Raw genomic sequence first — 18783 nt, 5'->3', positions numbered from 1 at the left:
TTTAGAAAAATCTTTCGCCGTGCAGCGCACGGATAAAAACACTAGTATTATTGTGAAGTATGTATTTAGTACTATATAACTTTTTGTGTAGGGCAAACAAAGTACAATCAAAGGGAAAAATAAATAGCTAGTGACTCAAGATACAAAGCTGAAAATGAGATGCAGGGTGTATCTGTTTTATTGTTCTCTAATTAAGCCCATGTTGTGGTGGTTGAGCTAGCTAGGCAAACATGTCAGTGATGGTTGGGAGCTTGATCTCTCCCTTCTGAGAAAGAGGAATGGTGAAGTTGCCAATGACTGGGAGGTCAATGACAAGACCAATATCCAAATGATAGTCTATGTCCCAATCAGCACCAATGTCCTTTGCTATGCTCAGCAATATGCTGTGAGCTACCTTCACCGGCACTTCCAGCAGTGTTGTGTCACTTGCCTTCAGTGAACCTGGGTCTGGTATGGTGCCTGATGCTATCTCCCTGATTAATTACCAGGTCCAAACAAAAAATATGATTAGGCATATGAAAATCAAATTCAAAAGTATTATTTATTGAAATTGAAATTCTTTAAGACATGAGTAAAGATAACCAAATCACCAACAAGGTTTTGTTAAGGAGTAGGCAAGCTAACAAATTCAAATCCCACGAAAGTAATAAATTAAGATATAGAGTGTTCATGGAACTCGAACTTGATTATCAAACACTTGAGACACTGATTCAAGATTCAATGATATTTTGGGTAATATCAAGTATCAAAGATTTAACCGTAATTAAACCAAAACGATAATTGATCGAATAATATTTTTTAAAAATACATTTATAATTACATACGATGAAAATAACACAGGATATATAACTTTTTAACCTTCAATAGTAAAAGAAATCAAATTTTTAATCTTCAATACATAAATTTTTAACCTTTTATTTTAGGAATGTGTGTGCATAAATGAAACTCGGAAAAGTACAAGAAAATGACTGAACCCATTTATATCGATTTTTATTCGGTTCTAATTGGTTTTACTGATTTTGGACCGATTATGATAAATTATTTGCCATATCGGTTACGAGAGAGTGAATTGAACCAATCAGGATCTTGACTCCTGGTCGGGCCAATCAATTTGGTTCAATTCTTCTAACACTAGTTAAGAGTAAATGTTACACTATTTCCAACTACAACATTGATTCATAGACCACCAGACCAAATAGTGCATACATCAGAACACTTTTTTTTTTCTAATTTTTTTTTTCTTATCACATCACATCATATATCACATTTATCACTTATCTCTTTTTATCTTCTTATCACTTATCTCAAACGGTATAGACCATTAGAGAAATATAGGAAGAGTGAAGAGATAAATAATAAATGTGATATATGATGTGATGTAATAAGAAGAATGAGATATAGAGGAAAAAAAAAACTATTCCAAAATGTGTGCACTATTTGATGGTTGGTTTATGAATCATTGGTCTTTGAACTAAATTAGTCTTGCCATCGGCACTGATAGGTGCACCGTCAAAGAAGAAGAAAAAAAAACAACCAAATAAACAAATTAGTAAAAACAGATCCTGCATAGTTAACCCAACAACTATAATCCATGATCCATGAGTTGCAAATTGCAATTAAAAAATGAACCCAATCAATCAGCAATGCATGATCATCGAGACAATTCACCAAAACAATATATCAAAATCAAACACAAGAATCTGAAATCAAAACCAACACATATAAATAGATGATCAACGTTAAAAATAACAAGAAGAAAGAAGAGATCGAGAAAAGGAAGCAACCTGCCAGCACTTTTGAGGGTGTAGTTGATCTCACAGATAGGAATCGGTGTTGAATAAGGGTTGGAAACAGAGATCTTAGCCAGGTACTCAACACACTCGCGACTCACCTTCTTGAAGTCAACGTCTGTAACACTGGCCTCAGGCATAGGCATGTTGGCCACTTTCTCAGCAACAAAGGCTTTGGCTTTATCCAACAACTGCGACATTTTCAACACTGCAAATATCAGACTCACTCCACTGATAACGCTTAATGACACCAAACCCAGTCTCATATTTATTTATAGTTAGAAATCAGGAAATCGAAAAGACGCGCACGCGCAGGGAAAGCGGTGAGGACACGTGAATGACACGTGGCGCCGCCTCCGCGTTCGGAGAATTGTCTGGTCTGGTGTCGTTTTGGTTCGGAGAATGAGATGAGATTAGATCCGATGATGATAAATGATAATAAGACACTCATCATTATGGTCGCTGTCGGTGTCGTTTTCTTCGGTTTGGTGACGTGTAGATGAAGCACCGTCCCAGTGAGTTTGACATATGATTCTCTATTCTTCTATTACTATTCTTTATTTCATTGAGAAGTATATGTCGGGGAAAAAAAATAATTTATTAGCTTAGGAAAGAAGGAATATGAATAAAGAATAGTGTATACTCAGGTGGTGTAGAATATTAATTAGAGGATATATGAAGGGATGAGAGAGACTAATAGGTGAAAGGTGTTCTAAGGTGTTTATACTATTTGGTGGTTTATAAATTATTGTTGAAGGAACATTAGATGTTTGAAAAATTGATGATTGGTAAATTAGAATCAATTATGGGGAAATTGTTTGTAAGTAGTTTATGAATTTTAGAATTGATTGTGGTAAAAGAAAAGTTCATCTGAACATATTAATTATTTCATTTGTAATTACCGTAAACAACTTGTGAGACTGATTGTGGACTACAAGGGCTTGTGCATGAGATAAAGAAAAGAGAAAAGAAAATGTAATTGAAAAAAAAAAAATTCGATGCTTTTTTCTCTTCTTTGATACAATAGAAAACATGGAGAGAAGAGAAAATGTATGGTGGGGTATTTTCTCCCGTGATGTGAAGAGAACATGTGAGGAGATGAGTATTTTGTGTGATTTAAAAAAATAAAATAAAAATGTATTTAAAATACATAATGATAACTATTTTATAATATTTCTAAAATTATAGTTTGTTTTGATAGAAATCTAATTAACATATTTAATTTTTAATTAAAGATATTTGTGTCATTTACATACATTCTTTTTTTCTTTTCTCTTACTTTTCTTTTCAATCTCTTACTTTTCTTTTCAATTTTTTTGTCAACGAAACAATTCAAAAATCATTTCATTGTCTACTCACTTTTCTTTTCTCTATACCAAATAATTCCTAAGTGATGATTAGAGGCAATCAGGCCTCCATTTGATATATGATTCCTTGCCGACTCAGCTATCGAGTTGTGTTATGTTATTTGAATTAAAACTACTACTATTCATATATACCTCCACAGCGCAATTTAATTGGTCAAATATAAAAATTAAATACAAAAAAATTTCCATCCGAGGCAAAATCCTAATTATGTAATGTTTTCTTATCATTAAGAAATTTCTCTTAAACTTGATATGCCGATTAACTTTGTGTTTTGGATCTGGGAAATCATATTAATGTTTGCTTGAAAATTTGATAAGTTTGGAGAAGTGATTCTATCAAAAATTAGACTTAGCGTTTGTGAGGAAAGATGTGACTCTAACATTATTAAACACGAATCTAATTAAACATGTTATTAGAATGACAATTTCAAGATTGAATGACATTTTTCATGTGAGATTAGCTTAGGGCTATAATCCGCTTCTATTGGGCTAGAGATGAGGCCGGTATAAAAGATTAAGAACTAGCAACGGAATTAATATTTGGAGAATGAATGATTGAAAGCAGAGAAATATGTATGGAAGAAGAATAAGCTAGGTAGAAGAAACTAATGAAAAAAAGATGATTATAGTTTGCTGAGAAAACTGACCTCCATTATTGTTGATGAACGTTGATGAGTAGAGAAGAGAAAGTTAAACTTGAAAATGAAGATAGAATGTGAATGAATTATGAAGCTAAACGTGCTGATCCTTGTAATAAAGGTCAAACAATACCTTTTGACTTTTCCCTCAATTTAAGGGAGCCAAAATAACCACAAAAAGATTTTCTAGTGGCTCTTCGTTTACAAGTTGCAAGTGTACGTTCCATTGGCATTGGTTCAGTTGGCAATTTGTATTTGTGATTCAAAATTATTCTTAGTTAATGGCATTAATATATCACATTTAATTTTTTTTAAAAGGCAATGATTGATTAATGAATCACATTCACATTCACTCAGAAGAAGAAAAGCCATCGGAAAAGGAGGAAATAGGAAAAGATGTTTGAGAAATAAGAATAATAGATTCATATCCAACAATTTAACAAACAGTGTAAAGCCAAAGAAAACAAAACGTGGAATCCAGCTTCGCTTTCGGATTGATATGCGGTGTTGCAATAATTGATAAAAGGTTGAAAATAGTAGGGGTTATCAGAGATGAGATTCCGATAATAGAACAAGAGCCATTGGATACACAAATAAGTGTGTTGTGTATACGCGTGAAAATAACACATAAAAATAAATGTATTGAAAGAGCAATTTGAGACTTGAATAATGTCATCATTGTCATGTTTTATGGATTTTAAAGTTTAATGGTTTGCTAACAATGATACTTTACTTGGGACATCGCAATGACATTTAGTTTTTGAATTTGTGGAGAAAGTTGTTAAATGCAAACTATGGGGTGAGAGTGTAGGCGTGTTTGGTGATGAAGAGACTGTTAAAAAGGGGTGCAGCTGGTGAAGGGATGTTGGAAGGCCGTCAATTACTCATTCAATTGATAATTTCCTCAGGTTAGAAAGGGATAATAATTGATGGTGAGAAATATATATTCAGAAGAAACACACGAATCAAATCACCATTATTTAATTATCTGCGTTAATTCTGTCTAATTTTAATTTTGTAACTACCGACTCTGTTTGCATTTCACCATTATGGTCTTCATCGTTTGTAAAGGCTTAATAGTGCTCAAGTGCTTCTAGACGTGACATCATGCTTTTGAACGATCCACCCCGAACTTGATACATCTTTCAAAGGCTCCTAGATATGGTAACTTGGCTTAACTTTAACAATTTGGAATTTCATCTTGTGGTCATTTTCATGCTTAGGAAATTAAAGAGTCTTTTGAACCTTGAATTATAAAATTTCTAATGTGACTTCGAACTGACCCAACACCTCATCTGAAGTGGTACTTTCCACTAATTTCCTCAAATCACTTCTACCAACATTGTTCAAATGCTACCATTGACTCTTTCAGGCATGGCCTCGAAATGGCTTCTCGAACCTTCTCCCTCTTAGTAAGGTTTTTTTTTTTACTTAATCAAATTTGAAATCATAGCATTAAAAGTTAGCATGCATCGTAACATGTGCCAAAAAATATCATACATACCATGGAGTCATAAGCAACAAACAAACCCATTAGGCACTAGAGTGACAATGAAAAACTCTCATTCATTGAACACTCGAGTAAACAACAATAATGAACACTCTTTTTTTTTTGTCAAAGATACTCAGATTAAACATTCAATGAGTTGCCCAGCTGCACTTACATCATATGAGACTAAATCCTAGAGAGAAACAACAATTAAAATAGAAAAGAATATTATGCACAAGCATGCCTTCTCAAGCCAATAGATCCAGCTCAAACATGATGAAAAACCCTAAAATCCATACAAAACCCCTAAAACTACCAATGTTCACTAGAGAGCCAATTAACTTGTGAGCAAATAGTTTGTTTCTTCCTTTTTAGTCAGCGCTTCATATTTAACAAATCGTTTGGGTCTTCCAGAGTTGCAATCTAGGCAGCTATCTGGGAAGCCAATATCACAACTTTAGCAACACTATAGAGGTCAATAAGCAGCATAAGAAAGTTGTGGAGGAGGATAAATGCGACAACGAGGTAGAAGAGACAAAGGCATAGGTGGACTCGAATTCAATAACGAAGGTATAATAGAAGTGGAAAGGGTCATAGTCATGTAGGAGTAGTTATTGGGGCGAAAGCAAAGGCGGAGGCATCAATAGAGATGACATGTTACAACAACGAATATGAGATGGCACAACCACAAAGATGGTAGGGTACAATGCAGAGATGACAAGGTGGAGTGGTAGAGACGACAGAGCACAATTGTATAGACAACCAAGGTAAAGGTGAGGGCGATATGGTGGAGAAAGTCAGTGGTGGCCAAGAAAAAGATAAGAAGCCTAGACTAAAAGAAGAAAACCCCCACTTATTTGGATAGCTAAACCATCTAATGTGGAGGAAAACCCGACTATTGTGGGTGAAAACGCCTTACAAGGAGAAGGAGAAGCTTCTCTAAAGGAGGGGGAGGCGGCACCATCACTAAAGTTTCTCTCTTGTTCTCGCTTTACTTTGGCAGAAAGAGGAGAGCAATAAGTGTTTTGAATTGTTTAAGGTATACATTCTCTAACCCTATTTTCTACTTCACGATTTAGGCCCCCATAAACTTGAGCATTAAAGTGATATTTGTTGGACCCCTATCAGAGAAACCTCAGAGCGCTAGCAAGTTCGCCGACTTTTCCGCTCAAAGATCAACTTTATCAATCCTCATCCATAGAGACATTGTATCTTTACCCTCAAACACTCTTGTGATTAATTGAGCGTCTTGAGATAATCAATTTATTTGGCTTTATCTTATCTTCTATATGAATCTTCTTGATTGTAATGGTCGTGCATGTCTCATATCGTCATTATATTAAATGATGAAGGTACAATAAGGCTATGAAGAAGTCATATGTTGCCTAAGATGTTGAAATAAGAGAGAGACTAATGTTATATATTGGACTCAAGTTATTTGTTTGAAGACAATGAGTAGCACTTTAAGCTTATATTTGATTTTCTTAGTTTAAATAATTACTTTGTGATAGTGTGAGTGTACCGGTATTGAGATGGAATTGAGAGAAGTGCATGTGCAAGTGCACCTAGGAAATGAGATAGAAGTCTGTATGTTATAAAAGAATTCCAACAATGTGTATTATATGTTGTCGATTTATACAATGGTCCTTTTTTTTTCTTCGGCTTTAGAGTTTCCGAGTTATACTCTTGATTTTTTTGTGTTTATTATTTTCTTCCACAGACTTATTTCCGAACACAGCTTGAAGTCCAAAAGACACTTGCGTGAGAGGACCTGTTATAGTAATAACCGTAAACTAAAATCCTTTTCACTTAGTTTTTAATTAATGTGTTGAAGCAAAGCTTGCACAATTGGATCAAGAAATCTGATCCTGAATGCTAACTCAAGTGCTAAGAGCTGGTGGACGTATGAGGTTGAGAGGGTGAGATCCATAGATCAATTTCTAGAGGGCTATAATTTATCTTTCCGATAAACAAGAAAAAATCAAATCAAGAAATCTAAAGAAAACAATGCTGGAAATCAAAACATTACAGACACATGTATACAAATTGTACGTACAGGGATTTTATTACACACACAAATGACCATATATGGACATGATCTTGGTTCACATACAAAGTCAAATTCACATACACACCAACATAAAACACACCAATATATATAGTGGAGATATAGAGTATACAATGACATAGACAAGCAAAGAGCATTTAAATAAGTTAATTTATGTATCTGTGTTATATATATATGTATGTAATGTGCATTATAGCAGAAAAGCAATATGACATTACAAGCTAGCAAGGAACTGTATTTGCTTGAGGAGAGGGGTTAGGGTTTCCATGAGCTTCTCGCATGGATGGTTGTGAATTCCCTCGTAAGTTGTCACCACAATGCTTGTGTCTTTGGATAGCCTTTGCACTTGTTTCTTCACATTGCATGTGTGATGGGTGCAACGGTAGTAGCTTCTTTAATCATTTTAGCAATGCAAGATGTGAAAAAAGAAAAATTCAGTACTTATCTCATAAATTTAACCAAATATACAAATTAATTCAAAGATCTCATGTTAATTTTGTTGTATGTTTTCATATAAAAGTTGGTTCTAATTTTTTTTTCTACTTATATATACACTAATTAAGTTTCTCCGAAACTTTTATAAAAGAGTTTAATGGTAATGCATCGTCAGTGTAAACATTTTTTACACAGACATTCAATGATAGGTTGCCAAATTAGAAAATAATTTTTTATTAAAATAAAAAGGATCATAAATGCATTTGAATAAGTATCATTTAGATATTGGACGTCTGCGTAAAAATGTTATACACCGGTAGTACACAACCATTAAACTCTTTATAAAATATCAAATAATATCCCTTAGTTTTGTAATATTTGTTTTGAAAAATCATCTAATTAAATGTGTAATTCATATAATGAAATATTCAATGACAAAGTTTTAAGTGAGTTTAAAAGTGCTAATTTGAGCTTATATCTTATTGCATAAACGTTTTATATAGGTGTTTGAAAGAGCTTAAGTAAACTTATGATTTACCTTTAAGTTTGTTTTGAACTTATTTTTATATGCTACTCAGATACGTTCACGGATAAACGCTTTTATATATCTACCTGTAACTTATTTTAGGTATATTTGAATAAACTTCTCAAACTAATTTATGAATTCGTGTTTATATATAAACTCTTATATATATATATATATATATATATATATATATCGCTATAAGCATTTTAATTAAGTTGTTTAACGTACTTGCGCATACATCCACCATAGTTTAACAAGCGTTGAAAAAATAGTTGAACAACGCAGGTTTGTAACCACCACAAACCTGTATGTCCTAATGACAACTTTTCATGAATGTAATCTTTTTCCTAAGGTTTATTTTTTTGACAAGCATCTTTTTCCTTAAGGTTATGTAAGCATTTAGAGGCTCCAGCTTATGGCAATGACCCTAAAAAACACAAAGAAGCAGGAGGTTTCATGATAATATAAGCAACCCGAATGGAATTGCCACTTTTTTGTACATAGATATGTCATTCCCTGCATTTCATCGTAGTAAGGCTTGATGATCCCTTCAATCAAGACACCGAGTATCATTTTCTTCCTAGTTGTAGTATCATTATGTGTTTTCCCAATCCAAGTTAAAGTGTATGAGTGCTATCATTATTTTGTGAGCTCCATAGGCATTATATATCCATGTTCCATATAAAATTACATCATCACCAAGTCCAAGTGCATATGCATGAATATATGCAGAACATAAAAGGAAACCACACGATCAACCCATCATTGCACACACATACCTGGGATACGTGCTATTCTTCACAGCTTTCTGCCCATACTTCCTCCAGCGATACCCATCATCCAAAATATCATCAACGCTTCTCGTCTGAAACGCAAACCTCGGGACCTTTGTCGTCTTCTTCACCCTCCCAACTTTGATCCTTTTCTCCTTCCCTCCCTTCTCACCCTCATGATGATAATCTTGAGCACCTCCACTTTCATTCATCATCAAAAAATCGGACGAAGAACCGCACGGGTCGATCCCCGTAGTTTCCTTATTAGCATGATAATCCCCATCAAGCAACAAGGAGGAACTGCTTTGGCCACAAAAAAGGTTGCCCCAATCAATGTCAGAAAAACCTTGATTATGATCTTGAGGGGACATATTGAAGAGAAAAGGATTAGTCGTAGTAGTAAAAGTGTTGTTTTGGGGTGGTGGTAATAGTAATAATGGTGGTGGTGGTGGGTTTTGGCTCTCCATTGGGTCACCCATGTTGTGATGATGAGAATAATGGAGTTAATGGTCAATGGAGTTTGAAGAGAGAAAATGAGGATGTTGTAGGGTTGAATTTTATAAAGGAGAAAGATGGTGGAGGGTAGAAGAGTTTGGCAACCTTAATTATTCACATAGACACACATGACACATGTGTGTGTGTATGTGTGTAGTGAGAGCATGCATTGATGATAACGAAATGTGAATTGCATATGGGGCACGTTTCCTTTGTATGATCTTATAGGACAGGTGAGCTGAAAGTAGTTGAATTTAGTTGAGTTTTATGTTTGGGTGCAAGATAGAAGATACTGAACGAACCATTAATTCCTATACCATTAATATTAGAATATATCATTGTTCAGGATATAGTATATAGTATATACATTCTGCCCTCTACTTTTATCTCAAACGCGTTGAAATAATGTTACTGTTTACCTTCATTAAAAAAATGTTACTGTTTACCTACCAATAAAAACTTGCACAAAGTAACAGTTTGCTTGCGTCAAATGTTTCACATTCGTAACCAAAAAATGCTCGACAGAGTTGGTAATTAAATAGTTGGATTCTTTAAACATGCTAATAAGGTTTGATAATTAACCGTGTGCAAAGAAATTCATTTCTGTAAAAGGCAAAACCTACTCTGGGGATCTCTATGTCTCGGAAGGGATTAGTCTATTGCTTACAGGTCGCATCACATATACCCTTAGTTAAAAAAAAGGTTTCACTTAATTTTGTAATCTTTATGCAATTTCACTATCAAATTTTCAAAACATAAAATGGGCTTATATTAATAAGGTGTTAGTCCAATGGTAAGTAAGTTAGACACTCATAAATTTTGTAATCTTTATGCAAATTCACTATCAAATTTTCAAAACATAAAATGGGCTTATATTAATAAGGTGTTAGTCCAGTAGTAACTAAGTTAGACACTCATAAAGATGAGAGCACAAATTTAAATTCTAGTAGCGACACTTGTTGGAAGGGAAATGCAACCATTTACCGAACATTTGGCGACATCTGTCAAAGACAAAAAAATGGTAATGATACATCGCCTAATAGTTGACATGAAATAAAGATGAATAATCACCAATTTTGGTTGAGTTTTTTTTTTTTTTTAAAGTTTCAGTTTTATTTAATTTAATTTACTAATCAAACCATGTGTACACCTGATGTCGCTCATAGTACCCGAAGAGTTTTTTTTCTTCTTAAATTGATCTGACGATTTCAACCCGTGGTAGATTAAAAATTTTACGAAGTGCAGGTAATAATGATTCTTTGAGAGTTTGGTTGTGCGACATAGCACAAGTCTTGCTTTTATTAAGTAATTTTGACACAAGTCTTGCTTTTATTAAGTAATTTTGAGAGGAAATAATGATTGAAAAAGTGAAACTTATAATGGTACATATGAAATGAAGAAGTAAAACAGAAATGAGATATATTTGGTTTGAGATGATTTCGTCATTTTTTTAGCTTGCTATTTCAACATTATTAGGACCTATTTTCATAAATCAATCTGAAAATAAAGTGATATTTATGAAATTAAAAGAAAAAAATAATTATTGAGCAAATGCCTTTGCATTTGTTTTTGAGGTATCTCCTAGGAGGTAATATTGTTCAATGGTGGAAGACTCTTCCGAAGTGAGTTTTTTCTATGCACAATACTTGAAATCATGAGATCTCGAAATCTTAAAAGGAATAAAACATACACTACTTGAATAAACTCCATGTTTTGGTTTGGTGCCTTTGAAGATATTTAAGGTTACTTATAGAAGCACTTAGGAATTCAGATGTCTCTAACTATCTGCATTTTCTGATTCTACAAGCTATCCCTCTTTTTAATCATATCAGCAAGTCACCTCATCATTTGGCTTCTCTAGTTTTATATATCCCGGTTTCCCCTCTCCCTGCTATATTTAATAAGTTTAGGGTATAAACATGGTACACATTAGACCAACCGACTTTGATTACCCTTAATATCGAGAATAATGTTAAATTTATTGCGCAGTCGCTACAATTAATTAACAAGAAAACAGAATTATGAGGAATCTAACAAGAGATGTGTAGGTTCAAACTTCAAACTGAGCTAATTTGATTGGTTAAGCTATGACTGACTTCTAAGAGAAGACTAGCTAAATGAGAAAAATTGCATATTTGCTCTCAAAAAACAAGTCTAGTTGGTGAACATGATACAGAAGATAGATATCCAAACACTGACTGTGTCACAAAAAATATAAAGGCAACTTACACTGACAACATCACAATCAACATATTACAGTAGGGCTACAAGTAAACTCAGAAAAAAGTGAATTTTTATAGCATGTTTGAATTCACGTTCAGATCTTCCAAAATCAATTCTAATATCACAAAAAATGTGCAGCAGCTATTTAAAATAAAAAATGAAACAGAAAAAAAGATCAAAGGGAACTAGTGTTGTCAAATATTCCTTGCATAACTCACAGGGCACTATTATATATGAACAGCGGCAAATAGATTTGAATGAGTCCAAAAAACAAATGAGCAACTGGGTATGGAGTATGGACAAACCTGTGTCACAAAATAGACTTCTAAAGCCCCTTGCAATTGTCTACAGTGGAACAAAAACAAATGCAGCAGTGCTCAGTTCAGAGATATACCATGCTAGCCACCTTGAGAAGTTCATTGCTCCGAGGTTCAGAATCTTGTGTAAGAATAGCTGGTAGGGTTTCTTCAACTGCAGAAATCTGGTTTTTCAAATAATTTAGAAGAAAAACAAATGATACTGTTCCAAAGTATTGACAATTCAACATTGAACTCATTCTAAAGTTTGTCTCTAATTGAACTAAATAATCAATTTCCTGCAATCAAATCTCAGATCAATGATATAATTTGAATTAGAAATTGACACTGTCATACAAGTCAAAAGTTTGAAAAAAATTGGAGACACGGATAAACTATATTAAACTTATAGTTTATGCCATTTTGTACATCTAAAACTGTAGAATTTTTTTCCAGTAATTAAATAAATCATATGCCGACCCATTGCCAATTCAAAACTATGACTACGCGCCATTAGGCCAGGGTAAAACAAATAAGAACCCTAGTTTGACACCTACGCAGTTTGAAACATTCTCTTCTATTTAAATCTGGCAAATTACAAGGCATGAACAGCATTATGCCTTTTTCGTGACTCTGTTATACTCGTGTTGAATCAGACTATCATCTCAATAGCACCAGGATGAACAGAAATCTTTTTGGGAAGGAACCCCAAATGCTCCCCATCAGATTGAATATAAACACCGCCCTTGCCTGAGATGTCTTCCACCTCAATAGAAAGTACACTGCAATACAAAGAACACTCTGAATGAGTATAACCACAAACCTATACAAGCCTTAAAGGAAAGGCGGTGAAACAAATAATAAAAAAATGTAGAAAAATGATACATGCATGGCAAGGGAAGACATGACACTTGAAGCTTACTGGAATCATTATTCAAAACATGATTTCCAAATAAGCTAGTATAGATCTTATTTTAATATTGCCTACTATGCTCTTTCATTTTGGGGTTGTATTTCCAGCCCATATAGGATCTAAGGTAATTGGGCATTGATTGTGATTGGGCCCTGTTGGTATTTTAGGGCTTGTATTTCCGGCACATATATAGATATAGGTTATGGGGCTTGTATTCTGGCCCAATTAGGTTAAGAGAATACATTAGTGGGCACAGCACCATGTTGGGCCATTGGTTTAAGCCCAACTCCCATAGTTCCCTCCTATATAAGGGTAGCTTTATGTGTAATTTTGAACCTTGGATTCATTTGTATAGTTAGAGCATAGTCTCTCCCTTGTGTTCTCTCTAGGAACCTATTAGAGAATTATTGATAAAAACCTTGAGAGAACCACACCACAAAAGCTAGCTGTTGTAGTTGGAGAGCCCAAGGCCTTATAAACCCCACATTAGAATCCCATACTTCCAATGTGGGACTCAAGTCCCATACCTTGCAATTGGGTCCTAACAATTATCAAGTATTCACATTGTGGCTTCTCACCAAGGCTTATCAATCTCTCTTCATTTGTTGATTGTGTTGCCTAGAGAATTATCAAGAGATCCTTCTCTTGTGGTTTGTCATCGTTTTTGGCTTACCATTCTATGAATGTGGCGCCTCCACTACCTCCTTTTTCTCATACACTTCAGATTTTCCTTCACCTTCAGTTACTTGTTCTCATGGAGTTTTGGTACCTTAAGCCTCAAGCTAGCTAAATCTAGGAGTGTTTGATGGTGAATTCGTGGTTCTATATGGAGGATCCACATTAAAAAAGAAGCTAAATACTAGCTAAGCTTCCATTGAGCTGCTAAGCGTAGCACATATGGTTAATTGTCTAGAAAACAAAGTCCAGAAACATTGCTACAAAATTTGCTAGGTATTTATTCCATATTTTTTGTTAATTGTAATTCAGTGCATTCAAGGCAGTGAGGCACGTCCCCAGGCTTATACCCAAAAATAAGTCTTAAGAACAATATACAAAAAAAAAACTACAATTTTTTTTGTCCATATTCCAGCATCCAGATAAAAGTAGGCTATAGGGGTCATGAGTAGGTGTCCAGAACGACTTGTATCATTGGGATCATAGATAACTAGGTGACTTGAAAAGAAGATAATTGGCCTTACGCAAACAATATTTAACATTGACATGTCGTGCATATTTGACAAGACTACGTAGTCCAAATTCATTTATCATCTAAATATCAATCTAAGCTTTAGTAGTTAATCATCAAAAATGGTGTATTGGCTACATAGGAAAAGTTTATACCTTTTTGAAGATACATTTTTAACAGAGAGATGTGTCCCATTGTAAAGCTTGTGTAATTTCAGGACAAAATCATACCACTTAAAGTTCTGAAGAATTACAACCTGCAGAATTTATGTGAAACTGTAAACTTCAATAGGAAACATATGAGCAGGATTCAGAAAAAGGTTTAGCCAGCAGATTATTCAAAATAGATGATAACGTTCATCTGCAAGTTTTTACAGAAGAGCATTTCACCTCTAGATTTCCACTATAAGGATCAGCACTTGGTGCAATTTTCATGCCACCACCAAAGTATTTTGCATTTCCAATGCAAATGGCTGTCACTTGAGGATATGTCTCCCACTCACCTTCATTGATCTGCATTTTTTCAGTATATTATAAGACTTGTGTGACACATCTGGTGCACTTACAGAAAGAAAATGTAAGAACTAAAATTATTTAGGAACTTTGTAGAGAATTTGCTGTTACCTTTCATTGCAAGGGCGAAAAATCAATACTGACCTTGATTCTCAGATCCTGATTTTGATGCCCCATGAAGCCTTGCAATGCACCAATGACATAGCATAGTTTACCAAATCTCTTATACCTAGCAGCATGAAAACCTGCCTTTGCACTCCTGCAAAATTTGATCAAGACAGCATTTAGATACGATCCATGTATTGGTATGCTTACTATGAAATTTCTAAGTAAGCCTTACAAATGAATGTCCGCAACATTTATGAAGTAATGGTTTTCGCAACTTTCTTCACTGATAACACCAACATCTATCCTTGATCTTAATCCTGAAGAAGCACTACATCAGCATGTATAGAATGCCAAACTAAAAGAAATCTAACAGATACTTTAGTACCATAAGATTTAAAACCGGCTTCACCAAGCTTGGGCTATAACACAGCTAGACTAAAACAATAAAGCAAACTGCAAAACGAGAAAAAGAAAAAGAAAAAAACCTCTAGCAACACGTTCAATGGCTTCACGGGGATCATTTTTCCTGGAAAAAGATCCAACACATGTTTCCATTCACTTTGATTATATAGAAGTCAAAAGAGGCACAAGAAATAAGAGGCACAAAAAGATCATGATACAAACAAAAAACTAACCATCCAAAAGTTCTTGCAAAATCAGAACCAGTTCCCAAGGGGATGAGCTGCATAAAGCCAGAACATAGTTATCTTTTTAAGTGAGGTTTACAGTCAGGATATTTATCAATCTAAGACCATGGAATTTGAATAAAAATTGATAACATTGCATATTGGTGGAATGTACTCACACCAAGAGCTGTTGAACGTGTAGACTCTTTCATTTGACAAGTAACAGGTTTTCCACCCCAGAAAAACCCATTAACAACCTGCTTGTAATAATTTGAGGTGCATTAGGAGAGCAATCAAGAAATAATGTTCAAAAAAATTCATCAACAATTGTTCTTACTATCAACTAAATACATCTTATAACAAGCATAATAAACAGAGGTTGGTTGAACTCTTTCCTATAAGATAATCTTAGAATTTGGGTTAGGCCTAACTCTACCTCAAAAGTTGGTTTTGGAATCAGGGTTGTTCTACCCTTTATAGGGACTATTTTGGTCATATCTCTATTCTCTAGTGAATGTGAAACTTCTCAACACACCCTCTCAGTCGCGCGCTCGGGCTGGACATCCGGAGCGTGTAGAAATTTGCAAGAATAAACATTCGCGGGAAGCCCATGTATGAGTAGTCTCCAATAGACGGATCTAGGACAGACCCTTTATAAGGACTATTTTGGACATATCTCTCGTAAATGTGGGACTTCTAATTTCTAAACACACCCTCTCACACTCAGGCTGGACATCTAGAGAGTGGAACTTGCAGGAATAATCATCCGCAGGTGACCCATATATGGGTAGTCTCCAATAAACGAATCTGGGACAGACTATGATACCATCTCAAAATTTGGGTTAAGCCTAACTCTACACCAAAAGCTACCTTAGGGTTGAGGGTTGATCTACCCTTTAAAAGGACTATTTTTTGGTCATATCTCTAGTCAATGGCTCAATAGATAGAAGAAGCTTCTTAAGGATTTCACTTCGGTACTTCCTTATGTAGAAATACAAATGCAAGAAATCCATCCAGTAATATCATTAGCTCAATTATTAAAAAAAAGGTTAAAAAGCAAAGAGTCTGCACCTCATGAAGAGTTCCATCACCTCCAACAGCAATCACAGCATCAGCCCCTTCCCTTATAGCCTATATATAGCATGAGGATAACAATACATGAATCATTGGAAGCAATAGAGTTTATACCAATTCATTTTTAACCCTTCAAACTAACCTCTCTTGTTATGTCGATAGCATGACAAGGACCTGAAGTTAAGGATTCACATATCTATTAAAAAACAAGAAGGTAAAAGCTCATGTATCAATTTTTTTCCAAATAAACACAATTACACAAAACAAATCAATTTGCAGATTTTAGCTATAAAACAAACACACATGACTACACAGCAGAAACAGGACTACTCACTCACTCACATTGCATTCTTTACCAAAGCGAGACCGTAGATATGGAACTAGCTTCCTCCATTCTTTACCCGTGCTCCCATTAGCACCTGCAACCCCCAATTTTTTGGTTTCAAAATTTTGAGAAGGTAACTCATATAACCAATTAACATGTCTGAAGTTATTGAAATCATGTTAGAAATGCACATCCCTCTGAATAACTTACAGGGAACTAACAATCGATTCCAGTAACAATCATAGAACAATTTTTGCCAAAAAAAATTAAACTTTATCGCCAAAGAAATAGTGGGTAGTTCTCATTTTGAAGAAAAAACTAATGGGTAGTTCAAATTCCAAAACCCCATTATTCAGTTCAGCTCAATAACAAGAAAAAATAGATTTTTTTAACTTTCTCAGAATCCACAGAGTGAAAGAGAGCAGAGTGGAGACAAGACCGTGAGGGTTGACGACGAAAACGAGGTCCCTTTGACGAGAAGAGGATGATGAATCAATGCCGAGGAAGCGGTCCGGTACCATTGATTGGAGCTCTGATCTGAAAACCATGGTGTTAGCCATGGGCAATCCACCTATTCCCAATGCCACCATATGATGATGATGAAGATGATAATGGCAACTATAACTATGGCACACAATCTTGTGCGAGATTTAACAAAAAAAATAAACAAGAACAGAGAACGGTTGGTCCTATCTGCAGAAGATGTTACTGATCTCCTACGACTTCGTTATTCGTTCTTAGTTACCAAAGCACTGTTTTTGGGGTTTTTGTGATGAATTGGACTTTTTGTCTTGTGGACACTTAAGTTAACACTCATTTTCAAGATGATATCACGGAGGAGATTGCTTTCTACACGTACACCCTTTAAATGCATGCACACCCTATATAAGTTTCTATTTAAAATACTAGGGCTGGGAAAAAACCGACATGGCCCGAAACTGGCTTAACCGAGTCCAAACCGCAGATAACGGGCAGACCAAAATGGGTAAACGGACCATCGGGTGAGAAAATTGGGTTCAACATGTTTGAATCGGTCGAGTTCGGTCAAAGAAACCCTGGTCCAGCAGTGACAGAACCTGATCAAGCCCATATATAGTTTTTTTTAAAGGGCCATAAGTCTAGCCCACATAGATAAGAACTTGAAGCCACAATAGAAACCCTAATGCCCTCTCTCTCAGAATCAACGACAACTGTCGACTACCTAACAAGGGTTAGGTCTCTACTCTCTCATCTCTCAGTTTCTCACATCCACTTTATTGTCTCTCACTTCCTCACATCTCTAGCCCCCTCAGCGTTGTCGATCGATCAAGATCCAAGAACCTCTCTCCGCTGCTCAATGTCAATGTATTTCTCAGATCTGTTAGAGGGGGCAGTCGATGAAGAACCTAGATGAGGAATCGATATTATTGTCATCATCAGATAACAAATCCGTTCTCTTATCTTGCTTTGTTTGGGATCTGACATTCAATCTTTGTGTTTTATTTGTTGGATGATTGTTGCCTCTAACCTCTGTATTTGTTTTTGTATGAGGAAGACCACCTTCGTCCTCCTCCTCTTCTCTGCTTCCTCTGAATATTTTTTTCAATTTTTTTTGTTCTGAAACCCGCGTTAACCCACCATGCTAACCCGAGACTCGTTCAACCCGAATCTGAATTACTCGTGCTTAAATTCGGTCGAAAATGGATTGACAAAATTGAGGATTCAAACCAGCCCACGCCCGAGGATTCGGCCCGAATCCGACCGCTGCCCAGCCCTATAAAATACCCTTATCTTTTAAGATTCTCATTATCAAGGAGTGTATTTAAATTTCATTAGTGGAAGTTGTAGTTTCCTAAGGTTAATGGTCAAAATAGTCTCTGATTTTGTAATGAGTTTGATTTTAGTCTCTCAACGAGAAAATGACATTTAGTGGCGGTAAAAAACGACTAGTAGTTACAAA

The 18783-nt window shown here is 35.1% G+C and overlaps 3 protein-coding genes across 6 annotated transcripts; all 3 read right to left on the bottom strand.

Annotated features, from left to right (window-relative positions):
• Nucleotides 1-12: 12 nt before the first annotated feature.
• Nucleotides 13-3956, bottom strand: LOC130728309 (desiccation protectant protein Lea14 homolog). Of its 2 annotated transcripts, XM_057579738.1 has the most exons (3): nt 3805-3956; nt 1785-1981; nt 13-473 (listed from the first exon to the last, which is right to left on the bottom strand). In XM_057579738.1, exons 1-3 carry the CDS (start codon nt 3808-3810, stop codon nt 221-223), a joined length of 456 nt encoding a protein of 151 aa, XP_057435721.1. In that variant the 5' UTR covers nt 3811-3956; the 3' UTR covers nt 13-220. The 2 variants fall into 2 exon arrangements, with proteins under 2 accessions (XP_057435721.1, XP_057435720.1); XM_057579737.1 differs by lacking the exon at nt 3805-3956 and having other exon boundaries at nt 1785-2159.
• A 3336-nt stretch (nt 3957-7292) lies between these two features.
• LOC130728307 (probable WRKY transcription factor 56) lies at nt 7293-9743 on the bottom strand. The gene is made up of 2 exons (XM_057579735.1): nt 9093-9743; nt 7293-7744 (listed from the first exon to the last, which is right to left on the bottom strand). Exons 1-2 carry the CDS (start codon nt 9563-9565, stop codon nt 7567-7569), a joined length of 651 nt encoding a protein of 216 aa, XP_057435718.1. The 5' UTR covers nt 9566-9743; the 3' UTR covers nt 7293-7566.
• Nucleotides 9744-11731: 1988 nt separating this feature from the next.
• Nucleotides 11732-17643, bottom strand: LOC130728306 (sphingoid long-chain bases kinase 2, mitochondrial). Of its 3 annotated transcripts, XR_009015639.1 has the most exons (14): nt 17284-17643; nt 16862-16938; nt 16662-16715; nt 16517-16576; nt 15625-15702; nt 15455-15501; nt 15305-15345; nt 15052-15136; nt 14856-14970; nt 14589-14711; nt 14355-14455; nt 12721-12882; nt 12199-12285; nt 11732-12109 (listed from the first exon to the last, which is right to left on the bottom strand). XR_009015639.1 is itself a non-coding variant. In XM_057579734.1 (13 exons), exons 1-12 carry the CDS (start codon nt 17432-17434, stop codon nt 12753-12755), a joined length of 1062 nt encoding a protein of 353 aa, XP_057435717.1. In that variant the 5' UTR covers nt 17435-17643; the 3' UTR covers nt 11732-12285; nt 12721-12752. The 3 variants fall into 3 exon arrangements, 2 of the variants coding, with proteins under 2 accessions (XP_057435717.1, XP_057435716.1); XM_057579734.1 differs by having other exon boundaries at nt 11732-12285; XM_057579733.1 differs by lacking the exons at nt 11732-12109; nt 12199-12285 and having other exon boundaries at nt 12413-12882; nt 17284-17642.
• Nucleotides 17644-18783: the final 1140 nt, after the last annotated feature.

The sequence above is a fragment of the Lotus japonicus genome, chromosome 1 (genome assembly GCF_012489685.1).
Source record: "Lotus japonicus ecotype B-129 chromosome 1, LjGifu_v1.2".
NCBI classification, from domain to species: Eukaryota; Viridiplantae; Streptophyta; class Magnoliopsida; order Fabales; family Fabaceae; genus Lotus; species Lotus japonicus.
This window is presented reverse-complemented; position numbering and strand designations above follow the sequence as displayed.

Bases quoted from the DNA above. Each gene is read 5' to 3' on its own strand.
- LOC130728309 (XM_057579737.1), bottom strand. From the start codon at position 2,056: ATGAGACTGGGTTTGGTGTCATTAAGCGTTATCAGTGGAGTGAGTCTG. The intron at 474-1,784 runs GTTGCTTCCTTT...GTAATTAATCAG, and splicing joins ACCCTCAAAAGTGCTGGCAG to GGAGATAGCATCAGGCACCA.
- LOC130728306 (XM_057579734.1), bottom strand. From the start codon at position 17,434: ATGGTGGCATTGGGAATAGGTGGATTGCCCATGGCTAACACCATGGTT. The intron at 16,577-16,661 runs GTTAGTTTGAAG...TGCTATATATAG, and splicing joins CTATCGACATAACAAGAGAG to GCTATAAGGGAAGGGGCTGA. The intron at 12,883-14,354 runs GTATAAACTTTT...TTTGTATTGCAG, and splicing joins AAAAATGTATCTTCAAAAAG to TGTACTTTCTATTGAGGTGG.
- LOC130728307 (XM_057579735.1), bottom strand. From the start codon at position 9,565: ATGGGTGACCCAATGGAGAGCCAAAACCCACCACCACCACCATTATTA. The intron at 7,745-9,092 runs GTATGTGTGTGC...AAATGATTAAAG, and splicing joins AAGAATAGCACGTATCCCAG to AAGCTACTACCGTTGCACCC.